Source organism: Hetaerina americana, unplaced genomic scaffold (assembly GCF_022747635.1).
Source record: "Hetaerina americana unplaced genomic scaffold, ioHetAmer1.1.p SCAF_4, whole genome shotgun sequence".
NCBI lineage: Eukaryota > Metazoa > Arthropoda > Insecta > Odonata > Calopterygidae > Hetaerina > Hetaerina americana.
The window spans coordinates 98,495,788-98,517,014 of record NW_027286985.1 but is presented as its reverse complement, the minus strand read 5'-3'; the positions used below and the strand labels follow the sequence as shown (position 1 = coordinate 98,517,014).

At 42.1% G+C, this 21,227-nt stretch overlaps 1 protein-coding gene across 1 annotated transcript in view; it reads left to right on the top strand.

Annotated features, from left to right (window-relative positions):
* sog (short gastrulation) overlaps window positions 1-19,948 on the top strand; it is a 510,027-nt gene extending 490,079 nt beyond the window's left edge. Inside the window, exons 5-11 of the mRNA XM_071590828.1 lie at window positions 6,129-6,823; window positions 9,784-10,491; window positions 12,088-12,354; window positions 13,075-13,342; window positions 13,791-13,930; window positions 15,452-15,739; window positions 16,938-19,948. Coding sequence (XP_071446929.1) covers window positions 6,129-6,823; window positions 9,784-10,491; window positions 12,088-12,354; window positions 13,075-13,342; window positions 13,791-13,930; window positions 15,452-15,739; window positions 16,938-17,111 — 2,540 coding nt within the window. The 3' untranslated portion in view covers window positions 17,112-19,948. The remainder of the gene's footprint in view (window positions 1-6,128; window positions 6,824-9,783; window positions 10,492-12,087; window positions 12,355-13,074; window positions 13,343-13,790; window positions 13,931-15,451; window positions 15,740-16,937) is intronic.
* Window positions 19,949-21,227: the final 1,279 nt, after the last annotated feature.

Sequence of the window (21,227 nt, the reverse complement as noted above, 5' to 3'; positions counted from 1 at the left end):
TGAGGATAATATTGAAGTATTAGGGCCGGCCGCCGGGGAAACTGGTGTCAGGATTAGAGTGCCCTCACTGAAAGGCATTCAGCCTGTTGAGGCTGACTCAGGCGCCGGAATCCGAAAAAAAACGTTCTGCTTCGAGGAATCAATCGTTGACCGTGGGTGCGGAGCGTCAAATTCATCAAGTCGCCGATCTTCAAATCCCTCCCGCCTATGCGAGGTCTCCTATCATTTTATTTCCCCTATTCCCGATCAGAATTGCCAATCGCAGTCACTTCGGCATTGTGACAGCAATATTTATGAAAATACATTTTCGATGTGTCCACTTTTTATCCGTCCTCGTAGTCGAATCAGATACATCGCCTGAGCTCACCTCAAGGTGTCTTCCGATAATAATTTTAGAGGCGTACCTCGGAGTGTCAATCTCATCGCTGAATCGCTCGCACAGCCATGTTTCATTTGGCAAAATAGTCACGAAATATACACGGGTGTCGTGAGTAAAAGAGCTAACGCCGTCAGCCGTTGGCCCGTCTGTCGCCTGGGCCGCATATTCCGGAACTTTTCGTGGGGATGTACGATATTCATTTTACAGTATCGACCGTCAATTCAAATTATGTAGCGAGGTAGAGACGGTATATAATCAGAGTAATAAGAGGGGCTAGTTTCTTTCTCTGCGCCAAGAGTGGCAGGACTGACGGTGCCCGTAAAAGCATACACCATGGGTGAATCCGAGGATGCCCAGGGGCGTCAACCTGAATCGAACCCGGACTCCACGGTTCGCAACCCATTGCTCTACCCAATGAGTTAACACGTGCATGGCAATAAACGTACGGGCGTGGATAATTATCGGGCATATCGAACGACTACTGAATTATCCGACACATCAAGTAATGCCGATTACATCGGAAACAGAGAAAAAATCTTCAATTGTGTCCATTTTGTCAATATCGTCATCTCCATGATAACCCCATTGTTAAATCTTTAAATTGTTCTTATCGAACAAATCGGCGTGAAAGAGACATCGAAACGGCGTTGATGTATAAAAATATCCCATATTCCTAACGTTTCGAGTGAGAAGGTGCCCATGGTTGTCAAATTTCACACCTCCTCTTGTCCTTTTACTCCAGACCCAGTGGAGTGTGGGTTAACTGTGGCAGCAGTGGAGGACGCATGTCACTCTATACCTTTCGGACATAGAGTTTAATGGTAGACGCCCACCGATCCTCTTTTTTTTCTATCCTCTCCCGGGGGCAACCTCTGGAGGTAGCGCCAGAGGGTCGAAGCCATTCCTTTCTTCTTATCATGAATAGCAGGTAGGTACTCACATGCATACCCCCAGAGAGTGTGATAGGCGTTCGAGAGATTAATGAAACGGATCAATGGGAAGGTTTTCTTTTCTTTCGCGGAGGATTCCTGATGGAGTAGTGAAAAGTGCAATTTCACTCTCACAACTGTCAATGCTTGTCTAAATTGCTAATCCTTTGAAGCTCATCGTCCCTCTTGAAAATTATCGCCGCCAAGGTCATTGTGATTCCTTGAGAAAGTTTCATGCTCGCTTGCTTCGTGGTGATGAAGATCAGATTCCATTCGACCCATCGTGACTGAATAGCAAATTAGCCGGAGTTGGCTGCCGCATCCCCACCCTTGTTTGCAATTCAGAGGAGGCACTGCTCGGCGGAAAATATACAAATGTTTTGAAATTCTAAGGAGTTTAAGCAAGAATATAATACAGTCTTCCATACGTGCACCCTTACTGGAATTTCTCACATATTAACACCTTGTAATGGGTTTGTTATTGGCGCTCTGATCAGCAAATCGCAGTCGAGGAGACAACAATGCTCTTAGCTAACGACAGAATATGATCCCGGCCGCCGATTTTATTCGTGAAACCGAGTCCCTTCCTTTTCATTCTCATTTGGGCAGTGCCTGAATTTCAAAATGGCTGTGAAATACCAACACTTTTTTCAGATTTGAAATACAGCTGAGGGGCAAAAATGAGTATTCCGAAGTTTTTAAACATGATTTAATGTTGTATAGTGGGAAAGGGAGTAGCTAAGCGGTTCGTTGGGGAAGCACGAGACTAAGTACGCAATGTTTGACGTGAGGGAAAAGCTGTTGGTAATTGCCGTAAATAAGAAATATGGGTGAGCGGAAGGATCGGAGAGAAACACACTTTTGTCAATCGAAGCCCAACTTAAAGCATTCGATGCCTCAATTGAAACTAATTACACTTAACAAACAACTATTTCTCCAAATTTTCACCGAACATATTCCTTACCAACTCTACCCCCTTTTTGCTCGCCAACTTTCGGATAAGTAATACATTTAGAGTATTTAAATCATTGGCATTCCCATAAAAATACCAAACGTCGCCTTATTCTCGCAAGATAATACTAAACATAGACTTGTTATTGCTATGTTTGGATTACCCACTGCCTGGTCTGAGGTCGGAAAATTCTCTACCCTTGCGAGAACAAACCTTCCGACGGTCTTCCAAGTTTTTCGGTTCGCTCTGTCGTTCGTAGTGCCACAGTAGGGATCGTTCGATCGGGTCCCGAGGTCGACCTCCGAGGCCGAAGAAGCCTATGTGCCGTGCGTATTTATTCCACGGTCCCCTCTTCTGGCGCCACTCATGGCACAATAATGAAGGGGCTAAATCATTTGATTTGAATCCTTCAATTACTTCCCTTAACAGATAGAATCCTCCTCAACGCCAATTCGTGACTTGCGTTTTGATTATCTTCTTTGTCAACTTTACTGCTTATTTTTCATTTCCACTATTGTCAGTTGTCTTGTCCGTTGAATCCACCGTTAATGTGAGTAAAAATAGACACCCACACACACAGCTAGTGTGCGGATCATGGCGTTTTCCAAACGTGATTTCAGCGAAATAAGTCCGTAAGACTGCCACAGCAACCAACTTCCCAGCTAGTTCACCAGTGCCAGATGCGTTAATTTTAAGAACAATTTAGGGACAATGTCGGTAACTGGATACTGTCTTAGATAATTCTAATTTCCGTACGGCACTCGGTCAATCAAAGAATACATGCCTTAAAGGAAACCATTTATTTCGGTGCCTTGCAACAGAAACGCGACAATTCTCTCCATTGTTCTTTGATGTCATGCTACCAATTCATTCCTCGATTAATTCAGGGAAAATCCCTTTTGAGACTTATTTATCTTTGATCGCTATACGAGAATAGACGCAAAGTCTTTATAGGAAATCATAGGACTGAAATAAACTGAAACCGTGGGATGATTTGTCCAAGGTGGTCACCCTGATAATTAAGGGCGAAATTATGAGGAGAAACCATCGTGAAATTGTCCCCTCCCAATCGGAGAGATGTTCACGTACTTCATCACAAGTTTTGGACGTTTGGAGTTATAAATAGAAGTTGAAAAATTGTAAATATTTTAAGTCAGGACACCATCCAAAATTCCGTCTCAACGGTACTCATCCTTCAAGTGCGTATGAGTGTGTGTGTACACACATATATTATATATATATATATATATATATATATATATATATATATATATATATATATATATATATATGCATGCATGTTCCATTATGAAAGTAATTCGAATACTTTTTTGTGCCGTGACTATGGCAGCGTGGTAAAACCGGTCGTGAAATGTGGTGAGGGGTCTGCCCTTCCAACGTAGCCGGTCGCCATTTTTCTCCGAGCAGTCTAAGCGGAAAGACGTGCTTCCGCGTGAAATGTATTTTTCGACTTGGTAAAACGGCGCGACGGAGCGCCCAGCCACACGTCATTCATCGCTACCAACTTCCTGGCCCATAGCACCCCTAGCCCCCTTCCAGTCCCGAATAGACTTCAAGCGACCTTTTTTGTTTCCGCGACTGAAGATAGAGCTGAAAGGAAGGCATTGGGAAACCGTGGAAAACATCAAAAAGCATGTTACAACGTTCCTGAGAGACATTCCCGTCGGGGAGTTTCAGGGTGCCTTCCAGGCGTGACAGACACGTCTCTGCAAGTGTATTGATGTAGGAGGAGAGTATTTTGAAGAATTTTAAGTGTGTTTGTGTGTGTCAATTTCCGTTGAGCAGACTTTATTTCCAGTCGCTGAAGAAACTCCATCCTTGTATTGCTCGAGAGTTTGAATCCGTCCATCCGTCGAATGAATGTGTTGAGAGACAACCTAAGGTCACTGATCGGAATCCCACCTTTCGCGGGCTGTTTTCATCTTTTTTTTCGTGACGCAGTGCAGCATTTTGTTCGCGATGCGCATTGACCTCAGTCTCCAAGGCCTCACTTGGTGATGTTCCGCTGGCCGCATTGCAGAGTGAAATTTTGAAAGTCAAGAATGCGTGCCTTAACCTCTACCATTCATAAGTTGCTTCCGTGGGCGGTTTCGAAGTTCACGCGCGACTACGTGGGCTCCTCTGCATATCTTCCGGCTCTCTGTGGCTTCGCTATAATCATAATTCACTCGTAAATAAAACATAAAATGACTCACCAGTGGACAGGTATGCAGGAATCCATCCCATCAATAATTGTCACCGGACGTAAATTTATGAGAATAATTACGTCGTTTAAAAACGCAGGAGGCAGCGGGTAAGACCTCGCAACATCTTCCCCCCACCCCCCCCCCCCGCTTTCGGACCTCTTGAAATATTTCGGCCCGCCCCGAAACAAGAGGAGAGTGGCTCCCTTTCCGCCCCTATTCCGCTCTGCCCACCCCTCGCCGCGGGATGAGGAGGAGTATGAGGGGATATCCAGAAATTACGGCCGCCGCCCCGGGCAATTTAGTGGAAGGGCACTTTGCCCGCCGCGCGAATGGGCGGTTTAGCATTGCTTACACCTCCACCGTCGCCCGTCCATGAATTATGCATTCGAGTGGGATTAATGCCTTCACCCGCGAAATGTTTTACTTTCGCTCCCGCTCACCCTTTTGTTGCCTTCATCGCCCTCTCACTCTCTCTTATTTTCCTCCTCGCCACGGAAGCACAGCAATGGCAGCCGCGGACGCAGACCCCTCTCATGGCACCGCCTCGGAGACACCCCGTGTCCATCTCGCAGCAGCTTCCCTAGAATCTTAGGGTTCCCTCCGGGGCGGGGAACCTCAGCCCCCTAGCTCTTTCCCCTCTCGCAACCAGGTCCGCTCAGGATCTAATTCCCGCGCCGCGCGAAAGCCTTGAGCGTAGGGTGGGGAGTCGATCGACAATTGGGGGGGATAAGCAGGAGGAAGAAGAAGGAAACTTTCGTGAAGTGAACGGATTCCTCCGAAAGGAAAAAGAAAGTGTCGATGTCAGGGATAATGTCGATAATAGCAGCGCATGCATCATATCCGGGGTTCGCAGGAATGTCACACTCCGGATTGACGTGTTGGTGAGTCACCACTGAATGCCGATATTCATTAGTCGAAATCAAGCAAAACCTTGTTACTTCATTCGGTTACGCAAAAGAGACAAGCCCTCGAATACCTCTTCTTCGAGTTAGTTTCATATGCAATTTTTTTATGTTAAGGGAACGGGTCATCTCCATCAACGCAAATCAATTACAATATTGATTGGGAGGTTGCAGGTTATGATTCTTCTCTGCCAAAATCATATAATTATGCATTTAGTTATATCATCGGGTATTTAATACAAACTGTATATAATCATAACTAGTTGATAATAGATCACAGTGACGGAACTTCACAGCTAATACACAATAACTAGATTTTTTAAAGAAATTAATCCTTGTGTATGAATAAATCAATTTTCTTACGTACTTTCTTACGCACTTGATTACCAATATGGGGCAACATTCTACCTGGCTATCTTTCTCAATAATGAATGGTCTGGCATTTCGCCGGAAGATAGCAGGTTGAGGCTCAGACAGAGCTGTATATGGACAATAATTCAACTCTGGGCATGAGACTAGTAAACATTGCATTATTCTCGATTTGATGTGCGAATTATTGGCCATCTCCTTGAGGAGTTGATAGGAGATTGCTCTATTTTCCGTTCGTGGAAAGTTCAAAATGGTTTAGTTCGCGAGTCAAAAGATCGGAAGTCAGGACAGATCGCCCGCTTTTCGTATATCCTGGCCTTAATCGCATTCATAACTGCCTTATCGGGACACAAATGATTTCTAAGTAGGCCCTCCCTCTGTCTCGCACAGACTTCGCCGTGCTATTGACTGGGAGGACGACGCCTGGGGACCCCGAGACGGCAGCCGTGGCCACCGGCCGCTTCACCTTTCACCGCAAGAGCCTGTACTACTCCTTCTACCACTCCGCCTCGCTGCCCGCCCCCAAGAAGGTCCACTTCCTGGACGCCGAGGGCAGCATCCTGGACGAGCACGAGGTCTCGCCGGACATCTACCAGAACGCCACGGGCAAGGTGTGCGGCGTCTGGCGACGGCTGGCCAGGTCCTACCGCAAGTACCTCCGGGAGGGGGCCCTGAACGTGGCCCTCGTGTGGGAGAGACCCACGGGGAAGGGCCCCGCCTCAGACACCCTCTCAGGCCGCATAGGGCGCTACAAGGCCCTGCCCACGGAGATGTTCAGCGCGGTGCTGGAGGCGGTCGATGGCGGCCCCGCCACGTCGGCGGAGGCCGCTGACGACACGGAGGAGGAGTCGGGGGGCGCCCATTGGGGAAAACGGGGTGAGGGATCCGGAGCCCCCCTGCTCAGGGGCGCCGGGGGCACGGCCATAGTCTCGGCGTCGGCCACCACCCCCAGCATCCACGTGCAACTGCTCTTCAACGGCGCCTTCTCGCCGGAAGACGTGTCCGACGTGCCGGTCGTGGTGCGCTTGCAGTCGGACAAGGTCCTGGTCTTCGAGGAGATCGTGAGGATCCAGAAACCAGATCACGTGAGTATACCAGAGTGTGGTATCACAAAGTGTGATAATCCCCTACTACTCCTCGCAGAAATTTGCAAAGTATCTCATTTAATCGAGGGTTAATCCCCCTACGTTACTCCACTACGGCTTGCCGGCCCCGGTGGCGGCGGGGTAACGTCCTCGTCTGCCATTCCAAGGGTCGCGGGTTCGATTCCCGCCTGGGTGAGTTTCGCTCCATCCAGGGTTTGGGTGTTTGTAAATGTGACCATTGTTATCGTTGTTAATAGTTCGATGTAAAGGCCAAAATGTGCTGTTTTCGGACTTATACTAAATAAATAAAAATAAAATAAATAAATAAATAAAATCATCGCGAGGAGTAACGTAGGGTGATTAACCGAGAGTTGGTGAACAAAAATAGTGACAAATTTCAAAAACTGCGGAAGATACCGCAACAGTAAGTTTTAACGGAGTCATCCGCTAATCGTCCATTGCAATGCATCAATTTCAGAGTACAAAAATCTTCCGTCAAGGCGAATGATGTTTACACTCAGCAATTGATGCGTTAGAAATAAAGTGACATATCGAGTCCTACATATGAGTCCACTCTGTCGCGATCTAGGCAAAATTTCGGTCTGGCGTAAATCAGGAGCATAAGAAAAGGATCTCAACAACATACACAGCGGTGAACTTTTGGTGCGAAAGAAATGAAAAATATATCTAGCATTAACTTGCGATGAAAACTTCCCCGGTGATATACAGATGTCATCAGTGTATTCGGGCAATTCTCGTATTGTTCCGTCAGAAGGTTTCGCTGGCGTTATCAGGTAAAGCACCTTTGGACCTGAAGAGTGCCAACAAGGAGGTAACACAAAAACCCTGGTGTCGACCAAATATAAAACAGTGATGAGATTAAATTAAGCCACTAGGGACAAGTAATCGTTAGTCAATTATAAACACTAACTTTTTACCCGGGAAGTACATTAGACAAGTGCCTATAGGGTCCGTCTCCAGACAACGGATTCATTAAGCGGGATGCCTGCGAATTCAGTGAAAAAAACCTGGGAGAGGTGTGATTTTGCGTTTATCAGTCCAAATTAATGTGTAGCCAGAAGTAAGGATTCATCGGGTAAAGTGTTAAATTAAGGAATTAGATGGATGTCAAATAAATTCTGATAGACTTGTGAAACGTTTCTGTTTGATCGCAAGGTATGTGGTGAATCAAAATACCTAAACATAAATTTATATTGCGCCCCCTAGGTTTCGTTGATAGTAAACCGCATTAGGTGGCTTTACACGACAAAACCGAACCCCTTAATTTCGCAAAAAACTTGTCACGGGGTAGCAGCGCGAGTCTCCTTTCAATCACTGGCAGATGAACTTCTCAAAACCATCTCTCGCTCTCCCCTTCACCACGACTCTCCTCAAACCTTTACTCTGATGGATTGAAATATCATCAGGTAAATTGACAACCTTCTTTTAACCAACTGTGGTTTCGACAATTTCTGCCAATATTAAGGTTTTAGATCAGGTGAACGGTCTCATGTAAATGTAGGTATTAAGTCGGAGGTTTTAAGATTTTAGATAGGGTGGGTTGGGGTTGAGAAAAGAAAAGTCGAGGAATACTGTTTTGCTGCGACAGTCTCGATTTCAAACTCCCAGTCGGATGGCCAAAGGAAGGCACGTGCAAACAAATATTTGTAGAAAGTCACTCACGCGGCAGGTGTTGAGGTGAGAAGTGGGCGAATACTGAGGAGGGAAGAATAGAATAGAACAACACAGGTTGTCATTGCAACGTAAGAAAGCAGGCGGACTATAAACAGTTCCAGAGTCCGGAACGATGTAAATGGATTAATGGTAACGAGGCACGTCAACTTACCATTCAGTGTAGAGTACTTCAGAGAGACGTTTTGGCCGATCCCTAATTCCTTCCTCTGCTTGTTAAATTGTGAGGCTACGCAACTTACCCGTATTCCTCGACTTATATCCCCAAGTCCACTGCATCCAAAAACCCTAAAAACTCTCCTCCTAATAACTTCCTCTATACAGGGTTACTATCAAAAGTATCGGGAAACGTTTCAGAAAAATAGGTTTATTTCAGATATTGCTACAGTGCCTAAAAATTCCTCAAAGTACATCCCTTGAGCGTCGACGCGCTTTTTCCAGCAGCTTTTTCACGACTCGAAGGCTCCCTGGTTGGCGGAAGGTCCTTAAGGGTAAGCAATCAAGCTTCTTTGACGGCACTAAGGGTCCCACGGTGGTGTCCTTAGAGGGAGGATTTCACTTTTGAGAATAGGAAATAGTCTACTGTTACCAATTGGGGACAGTAAGGGGGTTGGGGAATCGTCGCAATGCCCTAGCAGAAGGTCTTCGCAAGCAGACAGTCGACTCTGCTCTTGATCATCCGTTCAAAAAACCTAGGGATGAGTTTACAGGGACAGATCTTTCGGATCGCCCAATTTTCAGAGATGATGGTGTATGCACTGTCATCTTATCAATGCCAATACGATCATGGGCATACTTAAACGACGGTCTGAATTCAGCACTTCACGCACAAGTCAGAAAAAAAATGTAACCGAACTTGTAATAAAAACCTTCTATATGCCACCGCTCACAAATCCGACACCTCGATAATGACACACGATGCCGGAAACCTGGTCGTCTAAATAGAAGAAATGTCTAGTGTGAAGAATTGAAATCTAGTGATTTCAATTTATCATAATGAACGTAAAGCATTTCTTTATTCTGACACAATTTTTAATATTTATCCTCTCACCAGCTAAGCTCTCTTCACACACTCCTTCGGACATAATCTAAACCCAGGTTGTGAAGATTCAAATCTTCCGGGATCTTCCGCATTTATCCTATGACAACAGTTTTGCCGGCGCTGCAGTCGCCGCATTTATTTAACCTAGTTTTAGCGATTTATTTGCTCTGGTGCCAATTGAAGGCGCCGCCCCCTGACTCCTCCGCTTCTTTCTCTCCCGATGCAGGAGATGAACGTGATCGAAGTGCGGTCCGCCGTCAAAGCCGCCGACCTCCGCCTCCTGGCCCGCGGGCGGCTCCACCTCTCCCTCCTCTCGAAGAAGCACCCGGAGTACCGCCTCGAGGGCACCGTGCACACCCGCGTGGCCTGCGACCTCTTCCAGGCCACCCTCTCCCCACCCACGACCACCGAGGCCGAGGAGTCAGGCGGCCCGCCGACGGCGACCAACACCGCCACCCTACCCTCCACCAGCAGGGCATCCGGCCTCGCCTGGATGTTCCTCGCGAAGGACGGCGCCCTCATGTATCGGGTGCGCCTGGACGACATGGACGCCCCGCTCATGTCCCTGCGGATGGCCTCGAGGATCCCCGGTGGGGCGCAGCAGCTAAGGGGCGGCGGGCCACCCCCCCAGAGGAGGCACGAGATGGACGAAGACCTGACCCCCAGCTTCCGCGACGGCTGGGCCAACGGCTCGCTCGATCGGTTGAGCCCGAGGGAACTAGAGCAGCTGTACAGCGGAGAGGCATGGGTTCTAGCGGTAGCGGACGACGCGGGCGGGGCATCGCTCAAGGGCCGGCTGACGGTGCACCCAGCGGCAGGGGCCAGGGCTTCCGAGGGCCCCATCCTGCTCAAGAGGAACGATCTCTCCATGCCCGCCGCCCTCGTGGGTATCGCCTGGGTGGCCGTGGACAACGACTGCAATTTGCAGTACGAGGTGAGTGCACTAGGAGTGAGCGAAGCTCCCGTGTCCCTGCGGGCGGGATAAAGGCACCCACGGAACAAGGACAGATTGGAGAAGGGTCATATCATATCGTGCCCACGAGAGGGTTTCCTCCAATGTGAAACCCGGTTCGCGATCATAGATCTTCCTGATGAATTGTCGCGACGCCAAACAAAAACGCCGCTTAAGGGTGGTGCGTTCTTCGAATATCGCGGTGCGGAGCATTAGGCGAATCGTTGCATTACCGCGAATCCTCCAAGGGTGATTCGCTGGACCGCTGCGGAGAAAAATCGTGTTGCGGGTAGCGATAGCAACAAATGACAAAAAGATCAATTATTGCACCCCGAATTTGTGGAAAGAGGGTGATCATGTTGACCCATGCTCAGGCATGGGCGGGACGAGGGATGGACAAAACTGCCTCTGAAGTGGAGAAAGGAAGGCAAGCAAATAGGCAAACATTATGAATGGGGGGGAAACGAATGGAGGTTATCAGGAAATTTGAAGAATTCATGTGAAGTAGTTTGAGTCTATTTAAAAAACTAATGGATGATGTTGGTAATGGAAGTGAAACAATTCAGTTCCATATTATGGACCATTTTAGATAATGAATTTAATTTATCATTATTTCTCTGATAATTAAATGTGAGATAAATAATGAATGGCTTCTTGTTATTGCTCATGAATTAGTTCAAATACAGGAAACAATGTGAAGTATGAATGGAAATAATTTTAAAATTCCTCATTTATCTCCCATTACTGAATTGTTTGAAAATTTTTCCTATAATTTTGGCAATAAGACATTGTTGTCCACTTATCATTCACACATTTTTCATGTAGCCTAAAATATGTTGAAACAATGCAAAAAGACTTCAAACCACTTTCATCGAGTCATTATGGTATGGTTATGTCTTGCAATTTCCAGAGTTAGTGTAATGGAATGTAGACAACGTGCAGAGCTTGGGGTTAAATAGCGGCGTAGGCAACTTATGAGCTGCTTACTTTTCACATCTTAAACCTTATTTCATACTGCTAGTCAGGTCATCTTGGCAATGAATTAATAATAGTCCATTAAATGGGAAATTCATGAACATCCTCAAAAGTCTAATTGGAAGGATTTAGGATGATGCATCAATTCAAGCCCATTTTATAATCCTTTATTTATTTTGCTACTGACCAAAGAGTGTACTTTCCAACAGGAATAGAAGATCCACAGAGAAATGTTATTTTTTCAATATTTGATGTTACGGCACACATTACTTTTAATGTAAATATCGATACACGTTTTTATAACTGATTCTGTATACTTTCCTAAGTTTAGTATAGATCTCCATATCATATTCTCATTTAATTAATTATTACTTCTCAAATCACATTCACCTTTGAAGCCCTAACTTCACTGCCTAATGAAGGAGCAAAAGATTTAGCAGAAGTATTTTAATCGTTATAAATTTTTTCATCTCTGGATGTATTTAAATTATTTGATGCACTTTCATTTTGTTACCTATAGCTAAGTTTTATTTCATTAATATATTTCCAAAAACATGGAAAAATAAGATATTTTATCTAACAAAAGCATACAACTCATTTCAGATAACTCTTTCTGGACTGGAGGACTGGATTGGACCTGGAGACAGGCCATTAAATCTGTACCTGGAGGACACTCCAGCAATGGTTCCAGGGGCTCCAGTGTCCAGGCGCCTCCTCGATGAGTTCAGAGGACCCCAGCTTGAGGGTTTCACCATGAACCTCTCTGACAGTGAACTGGCAAGGATTGAGTATGGGGTGGCATTCCTCGAAGTTGTGGACCCTTCACCTTCAGCAACGCAGCAGTCTCTCCTTCGGGCCAGAATCACACAGGTACTCAGTCGGGTTGTTTCTTTCCCATTCCCCATCTGTGAATTATGAGTAACACAATCCTCAACAGTTATTGAAATCGCACAAATGTGTGTGAACCTTTGTTTGAACAAATATGTGTTAATCTTTGTTTGCTTAAACATAGGTACATCAATGAGATTGGATTACTTGTCATATGTCAGCTATTGGGCACAACTTTTAAATTTTCAGGAGTATTTTGTCATAATTAAAAGACACCAAATCTCCTGACCTATAAATATTCTACAATAAAAATGATTTGAATATATTTTTGTTTTGTTCAGTGGCATATAAATATAAGCATTGTAATCAAGTTTCCCTGGAGTGAAGACAATGCTGAGTTGGTGTGAAATAAGTTATACAGTATCCATCTTCCAAACTCTTTTTAAATGGATTCTTTAACAAATGAAATGAACTCTTTTACCGAAGTTATAAACGCAACTATTAAATATATTTTTTTAAATTTCAATGAGGAATCTGTTTGAATCTAAATAAATGTTATCTCTGCATTATTTAATTAATATTAATACACATTAGCTCACTACCAGGGCATATGAATTGTCCAGTGACATTGTGGAATGTGTGTGTAATTTGGTCTCCACCTCATTATTCCAGTGTTGCATCTTGCATTTCCCCATTTTCTTCAAAAAATATATTTTCCACCAAAGCTAAACTATATTAATTGAAGTTTTGTGTCCATCCAAGGTGCGTGTTCCCATGTCTTGCTTGCCGCCAGAGACAAACAGCCTCACAACGCAAGACGACAATCAACTACCAAACACCAATTCTTGCTATTATGAAGGAAGTTTCTACAACGAAGGGGATCAGTGGATCCCCAACAGGGAGTCCTGCACCATGTGCAGTTGCCACCACAGGCAGGTCAAGTGCGAGCCAGTGCTCTGCCCCCCTACCTCTTGCCCCCGCGGCATCACAGCCGCGAAGAAACCTGGTGACTGCTGCCCATCATGCTCCAGTGAGTTTCCATGCCCACCATTCCATGGGTATACTACTTCAATCATCATTCCACCTTTTGTTATAATCCAACAGTCTAGTCTTGTTCATCTAATCGAGATTCATTGAGCAACAAAAATTCCCAATGACTTTATTACTACGAGTATAAAATGTTTAGAAAAATACCACATCACATTGAATTAGATGATCACAAAATATTTAATTGAACTTAATTTAAAGGAAATAATTCAAATTTTCCCAATCTGCTGAATGAAGTACAATATAGCATATAACTTTTTCTAATTGTAATTTCTGTGAATTTTATTTTGTGATGATATTTATAGGTAACATTCTAGTATCAATATGCTCATACATCTGTGATTCTGTATGCATATGATCTTAATGAACACATTTATAAATTTTCAAGTAAAGAATGAAACATTTAATATGGCCCTCTCTGTCCTTTCCAGACTCGACTGGTTCACATGAGAGCAATACAAGTGAGACCAGGGGCTGCTACTTAGCAAAGCAGTTCTACAAAGCAGGGACAAGTTGGCATCCTTATGTGCCACCTTTTGGATTTGACACATGCGCAGTCTGCACATGTGATGTAAGTACTCTTCCTTCAATCATCAAGAGTACAAATTGGCTTATTGTTCAATTTATGGCTTAGTACCTTTTGAACGAATTACACAATTTGTAGCCGAATTAACATTATTTTAGCAGTTCATACAAGCGAATTTTATGGGTTAACATTTTTATGAACAACTAAAATTGTTCATTAAGTTTGTTTTTGCTAAGAATTAAATTAAACCCCCATTAAATTAAGACCCCATTAAATTTCAATTATTTAAACAAAGTATGCTAATTTCCCTTGATTAAAAAAGGTAGAATTCATGTTTTAGTCTAACAAAGACAGTTTCTCGAAGACATAGAAGGAGCAAAAGCTAAACAGAGTTGACAAACCTTTGAAATATGACTTTTCATGAACATACAAAATGTATAAAATGGCTGTAATGGTACCAATAAAATCATATTAATAGTCATTCTTTTGGTCTACACCATGATACAATACTACTAAATAACATTTTGCCCCAGTTATCAATTTCTCCATGCATGGGTTAAGTTTCTTACCTGACAGCAAAATTTTTCATGATAATTACTTTAAATTCAGTACCAACCAGATTCCATAAGTACAAAAGATTCCAACATCACATAATTGAGCTTTTAATTTATTAAAATGGGTGAAAACCTATATACTGACTATTCTGGTGCATATTTTCACTTATGCATGCATACTTGAATATGAATTGAGCTATTTGCAGCTCTGTGAGTCTTAGTGTTAAATTGAAACACAATAAGATGGCCTGTTCCAAATCAGTCATTCTACATAACACTTTTGAAGCCAGGAATATGGCAAAAAGTTTTATTTATAGGTCATGCATAGTACATTTTTGAAACTCTACATCAAATATTTAACTAATACTCAAGGCTTTTGAGATATTTTCATCAATTAACATTCCATCTAAATTATCTAGCTCATAACAGTCTAGATTACCTATGTAACTGAATTACCATCACCATGATTAATGTATTATACTCTTATATGTTCGAGGCCACGTTAAGTTTCTCCAAGTCAAGCAATATTTGTGTAAGTTCCTTGCTTTCTTGTCCAACTAGAGCTTAGCTTACACTTACAGATGAGGGACTATTTAATGGACCTTTTCACCATCCACCTTTGCATATGGATAGTGAAAATCTCATAAGTGGTTATTTGATGAATGTGTTCATTTGTGTTCTCCAGAGAGCATGTTAGTTTATTTTCATTATTAAGAGTGAAAATAAAAATTGTGCATTTCCCTGTCTTGACTTTCATTCAAACTATGGATTTCAGCAAATGTATTAGGCTGAAAATTGAATTTTGAATAATTTTCCACCAGCTTCTAATGAAATATAAATGGTAACTGAAATATTGCAGCTCTTTTGCATTCAGAGTCCAGGAGAGCATCATCACAACTAATTTTGGAGTCCGTGAGAAAAGTGAGATTAATTAAAAAGAAGCTTTTAAATTTGCCAACGCTATTCCAGTGGGGGAAGTTTAATTTGTGGGTTCACATTGACTTGGCTGTAGGTTCAAACTCTGGAGATTCGCTGTCCTAGGATGCAGTGTCCCCCTCTGAGGTGCCCTGAGACGGAAGCCACGCGCCCCGACAAGAAGGCGTGCTGCAAGGAGTGCCCAGCCTCCCCAGCACATGACACCAACCAACTCAAAGACCAAAGCAACCCTCGCAGTGAGGAGGACATCCTGGCTGCTGGGGGTTGCAAATTCACCGTTGGGGGTCCATTCGAGAATGGGAGGGAATGGCACCCCAGAATACATCCCCATGGTGAAGAGAAATGTGTGAAATGCCGTTGCAAGGTAAGCACAACCTCACCAAGTTTTCATTTATTTCCATTTGGATGAAAAATATGAGAAAAAGTCTCCATGCAAGTCAAGTCTCTAAAGCTACTCAAATCAATTCAGCACCCACCAAGCTCCAGTTTGCCCCATTTACATAATGATATGTATTTCATCAAAATTTGTGTTTTTGAACAAAAATACAACTTATGTGGGCAGTCAATTTTTTGCTTTTGAGAGGGCATCAATCCCAATATTTACCATTTGCAATCATTATGCACCATGGAAAATACTGATATAGGGAAATAATGGTGAATGCATCAAGCACTGCATTCATATGTTTGCTCCAGATATCGATGATTGTGTTATTTCATGCATTTAAAGCTACACATGCCAACCTTAAATCCACCACATAGACATGACATCAGGTTAGCTGCTCTTAAGGCAAAATTATTATTTGGGAATGAAATGCAGGACAGTAATGTAATCACTTATTTTTTAGTAGATTGAATGATTATACCTCATTGTCTACAGTGTTCAAAAATTATGATAGACAATAAGTAATCCTCAATGCTGATATGGCATTTAGTTGCAGTTGCCTTCTCATCCTAATCTCAATCACTAATGCAATGTGAAGCTAGATGAATTGCCTTGAGATCGGTATAAAACTTGAACCCTCTCCATATTCCCTGTGGGTTACATTTTGATTTTAAAATCAAAATGTAACCCACAGGGCATTTCTGCTCACATCTCAGATGGTTTGCATCCAACTTTTCTGTGATTTCATGATGCATTCTGTTTATTTTGGACATTTTTTAGCAAAATGAGGGAAAAAGCTTTGCATTTTGTCTATTTTATAATTTAAGTCTTCGCTTGCATAATCCCTTTTATGCCAGATACATATTCAAAATTATGTTTTACCACCAAACAATATAATAGCCCAGTCAGCAACTTATCCTAATACTGTTTCTCATAATTGAGGCATTTGCTGCATCTCACACAATTTTAATAAATCATGATTCATGCACATTTGTACTCATTTATCCACACACCTATATCTGAGGTCAAAGCATATTTTCAGGGTTTACAAGTATAAAATCTATATGCTCACTTCCAAGAAGACACCACTTTGTCTGTGTTTGTCAGACTCAAAGGAAAAGCAATGGGCCCTTCCAAAGAATTGAGATTTCAAAGTTCCTCATTGATTTCCACACTTCAGGATGGCAATGTCAAGTGTGACCGAAAGAGATGCCCCCGGTCAACCTGCAAGCGGCGCTCCCACCATGACAAGGATGCACGGGACGATGAGTGCTGCTCACAGTGCCGACGGAGTCACCGATCATCCCCTCGAGGCCACAGAAGGGCACACTCCGTGGCACATGCTAAGAGTTGAATACCACATGCCATGAGCATGACTGTGAGTCTGAATAGAGGCTAACTCTCTGCACCACACATGGTGGGCACTTAAGTCCCACGTTTTCTTGTTGCCCTGACTCAATTTGCCTCTGTCTGATTTATTTTGGACCTTTATTGACTAACACCTTTCAAGGGGTAGATGGCAGCAGTGTGATTGAGGAATGTGAACTCAACCAAAGAAGACTGAACGGAAGGTCAAACTTGGAGACGACATTTCATGAAGATGTGAGAGTGTGTATTTATTTATACATGTTATTATATATATTTTTTGTTCATTACTTAAGTGTGCCATTTTCTCCTGCTTTAAGTCCTCCCTTCAATAGCCGATATAATAGGTTTCAATGAAAGGGTGTTGGCGGGATGTACTGGTGATGAGGAAGGGATGGAATCTAATATTTATTTTATATTTCGATCAGTGTGTTTGGCAGTGCTTTGCCAAGTGATTCCTAAGATACTAGCACATGACTAATAGGAGACCTGATATTTACCATGTACCTACAAATTTTTATTTACAGCCCTTGCTCAGTTTCAGTGGTAAATGTTACAGCCTAAATGAGAGAGTTAATCTAAGGACTTGAATATCCTCGATTCACATTATTCTAGTTGTTAGTTGTTCTATGAAGAATCTCAGTGCAGTATCATAGATCTTTGTGGTTGCACTATACAGGACATGGAGTTTTTAAAAAAAATTAGTAAATCTCTCAAATTATAATAAATATTTGTCCTGGCAATCAGTCCCTGATATGTAGGCCAGTGAAATGACACCGCCATAGTTTTGATCTGCGGGCCAGCCTCCAATAGAGTCATGGCCCTGTGAGCATTTTGGATGAGATCAGCCATGATGGGAGCACATGGATGAGGGAATGGTTTGAATGCATCAGTTTCTTGAGCCAGGGAAGGACAAAATTCCCCCTAATATCCTGGAATGTGTCACCGGGCATTGTTATGCATATGCAATAATTAAAAAATAGGGCCATAAATGTACTTCTACCTGAATGTTTGCCAGAAGGGCAAACATGAAGTTCTATTGTATTACATAACAGGAATATTGGAATGCCCACATTTTCTAGTTGTCTATATTTCATGAATGTATTAACCAGTTGTAGATATGTGTTTATGTTTGTGTACTGTTGTTCACTGTACCTGTAACTCTAGATGAAAGTGTAAATGGACATATAATTAAGTGTACATTTTCTAGGAATGCATGTAAAAATTTGTGAATGATAGTTTGCATACATATATTTCTGTACATTTAATTCAAGAATCATTCAATTTGCAAACTTCAGACAAATGGATGTTAAACCACTCTTAACTACTAGCTTCTTAATCTCTTCAGAAATGTTATATAAGTAATCCAATGACATATCAATTACATAGCAATCTTAGTTAATGACTGTTTGATCAAAATAAAATCATTAATTATAATGTAAAATTTACAGAGAATGTAAGCCTATTTAGATACCTAGGAGCTCAGCATATTGTGTTATTATTTCATGCTCCTTTTCTATCGTTTGGTACCCACCATAAATATTCTAGTAGCACTGGTGTCGAAAGTTTAGTGTCTGCAGAAACAGTTCATCAGAATATAATATTAGAGACAATCTCCCAATTAAATTTTAATGCTATCATTCTCTCAACACATAAGTACTCATATAAGTCCTAAAAACTAAGCTTTCATCATGTGTGTCCAATGCTGAATTAGAAAAACAATGGTTGACATAACTGGACTTAAACAGGTTTTAATTGATAAAAATAATCAGCATAATGTTCTTATGTATAATATTTTGCTAATGAGGCTATGAAATACTTTTGCTAATGGAGGGAATGCAAAAGTATTAAGACTGTGATGAAAATGGTATCAAGGGTAGCAAGAGTATTTCAAAATAAAAATTTCTCTCTATCATTTAGCAAATTCAATGTCTGTGATCATTAGGTACAGTTTCAATTGGCAGTTTCCATGTAATTATACAAGTAAACATTAAATATATGACCCAATAAGGCTTCTTTGGGAGAAGATAGTAACCATTGACACTGGAGAGAAAATAATTGATTTCACTTGGAGTGAGAGCTGTCATTAAAACTCAAACAAGCAGTCTTCATTGTAAAGATTTTAAGTAATAGAAGTTGTAACATTCATGGAAGTGACCATGTCATGAGTGTATTTTTGACTAACGTTGTGGTAACTTTCCTATGTACCAACCCCACACTTATGATGGAGGGCACTCTTTTTTTTAAGATTCTTGGGGAAACGCAAGTTTACTGTTGAAAATTATATTTCAAATACTCTCAGCTGTTGTGCGTAGTTTTGAAAATTCATTATACCTATTATAATTGAAATCTTATGCTTCTTGGTCCAATGCTGCCATCAATGAAACCATTATTAAAAAATACCTATGTGTAGGAAATGTTCATTCCAAATTCTAAAAACATAATTCATAAAGCAGCCCAGCCTCGATTAATTTGGTAGAAAACTTGGAAATATTGATTGAATTCCTTTTTGTTCTAAAAATACTTAATTACTTCACAGCCAAAATTTTTCTCCACTGCTCCGTGAAACACAATATCCATAATAATACACCAACCTACCTCTTTTTTAAGCCTTCAATACCTTTGGCTTGTAAGAATAAGAAGACCAGCGAGACATGTTGGAAATGCTGAATCATATGTTCAATAACTTGCATCCTTCTTTTTTGAGGGAAATTACATTACTGTGCACTCCACCAGCAGCATGTGTAAATAATCATCTTAAGCAATGAATTTGTATTTATGCTTGTAAATTGTATCTTTATTCGTAATAAATAATATAAATATAATCAATAATTTGTGTGGTTTATTGTGGAATTCTTGAGTTAAAAGTACATAAATTATGGAAGAATCTAAATATGGAATATATCTAGAAATGCTTCTGATGGGTCCAGGCAAAGGGGGTGTAAATCACATGAACAATGACTGTGATTGTAGATGTGAGTACACGTTTGTCAATCACTGAGGTCACCATGTTTCAGAGACCAGAGTTGGAGAGTGAGTGAATATAGGCTTCTTTGATTTTTGGCAATATTTCTATTTCTTCTTGCCTTAAATTCCACTTTCTTTATCATTTTGTACGCCCAAACAGGATGGTCACGGGGTTTATTCCTTAAAATTATTTTTAAAGGTGTATTTTGTAAATATACCCCAGGTGCAATAGTAGTACCCAGACAGAAACATTGAAGAATAACGAGCACTACAAGGCTTGTGAAAGCATTCGCTCCAAGTATGTACCCACAAGGGATTTGGAGAAAACTCAGTCCCCTTATAGAGATATAAGAGGATTTTTTGAATTGAGCTCAACTCCTATTTTTACCAAAAACCATCAAACTGATTATATAACTTGGGGTTTCACCGGGGATTTGGCAATATAAATTCCTTTTATCAATGCAAACTTGCATTGAAAACAGGAAGTTATGTTGCCGCACCATGTACATCCAATTCAGAGCAAAGGCCACCCCCACTGCTGGTGTATTCGAGCAGTTCCTTGCAAAACAAAGAAACTCCAGGCTGGGCTATCCATCAAATTGAAAACCCTTGACAGTCTTGTCATACAGTGACCCCGTGCTGACCAAAGTCACTCCTGATCTTCTCATGAAGTCAGCAGTCCAGAAAACCAGAGGACATCAAGGCGTCCAGCGGTTAAGTATTACGCTATAAGTCGGCCTCAATTAAAAATAAACTGCAGTATTCTGAAGGCTGCATGGTCTCCATTTTCACCACGTTAGTTGTCATTGCTTATTCATTTTACATCTCCTACAGCCTTCACAGCAACTTTATACATCACTATTTCCTGTTGGCGAGTACGTTCTTATTTGTCTACAGGCAACTTCCGTCTTTCCGTGATTTCTCTTCTTTCAATCCATCCAATCCATTCTCCCGTCCCCGCTATCTGCTTCTTCTCTTCTATGATTGGTCATCTCTATTGCCAATTAATTGTTTCGAACTCAAGTGTCTATCGCTCGAAATCGGGGCCGGCAAACAACGAACGGTGCGTTTGCCCCAAGTGACACGGAGGGTTTTGAAATATTTGCTTGTTAGTGAACGTCAAATTAATGGAATCCTT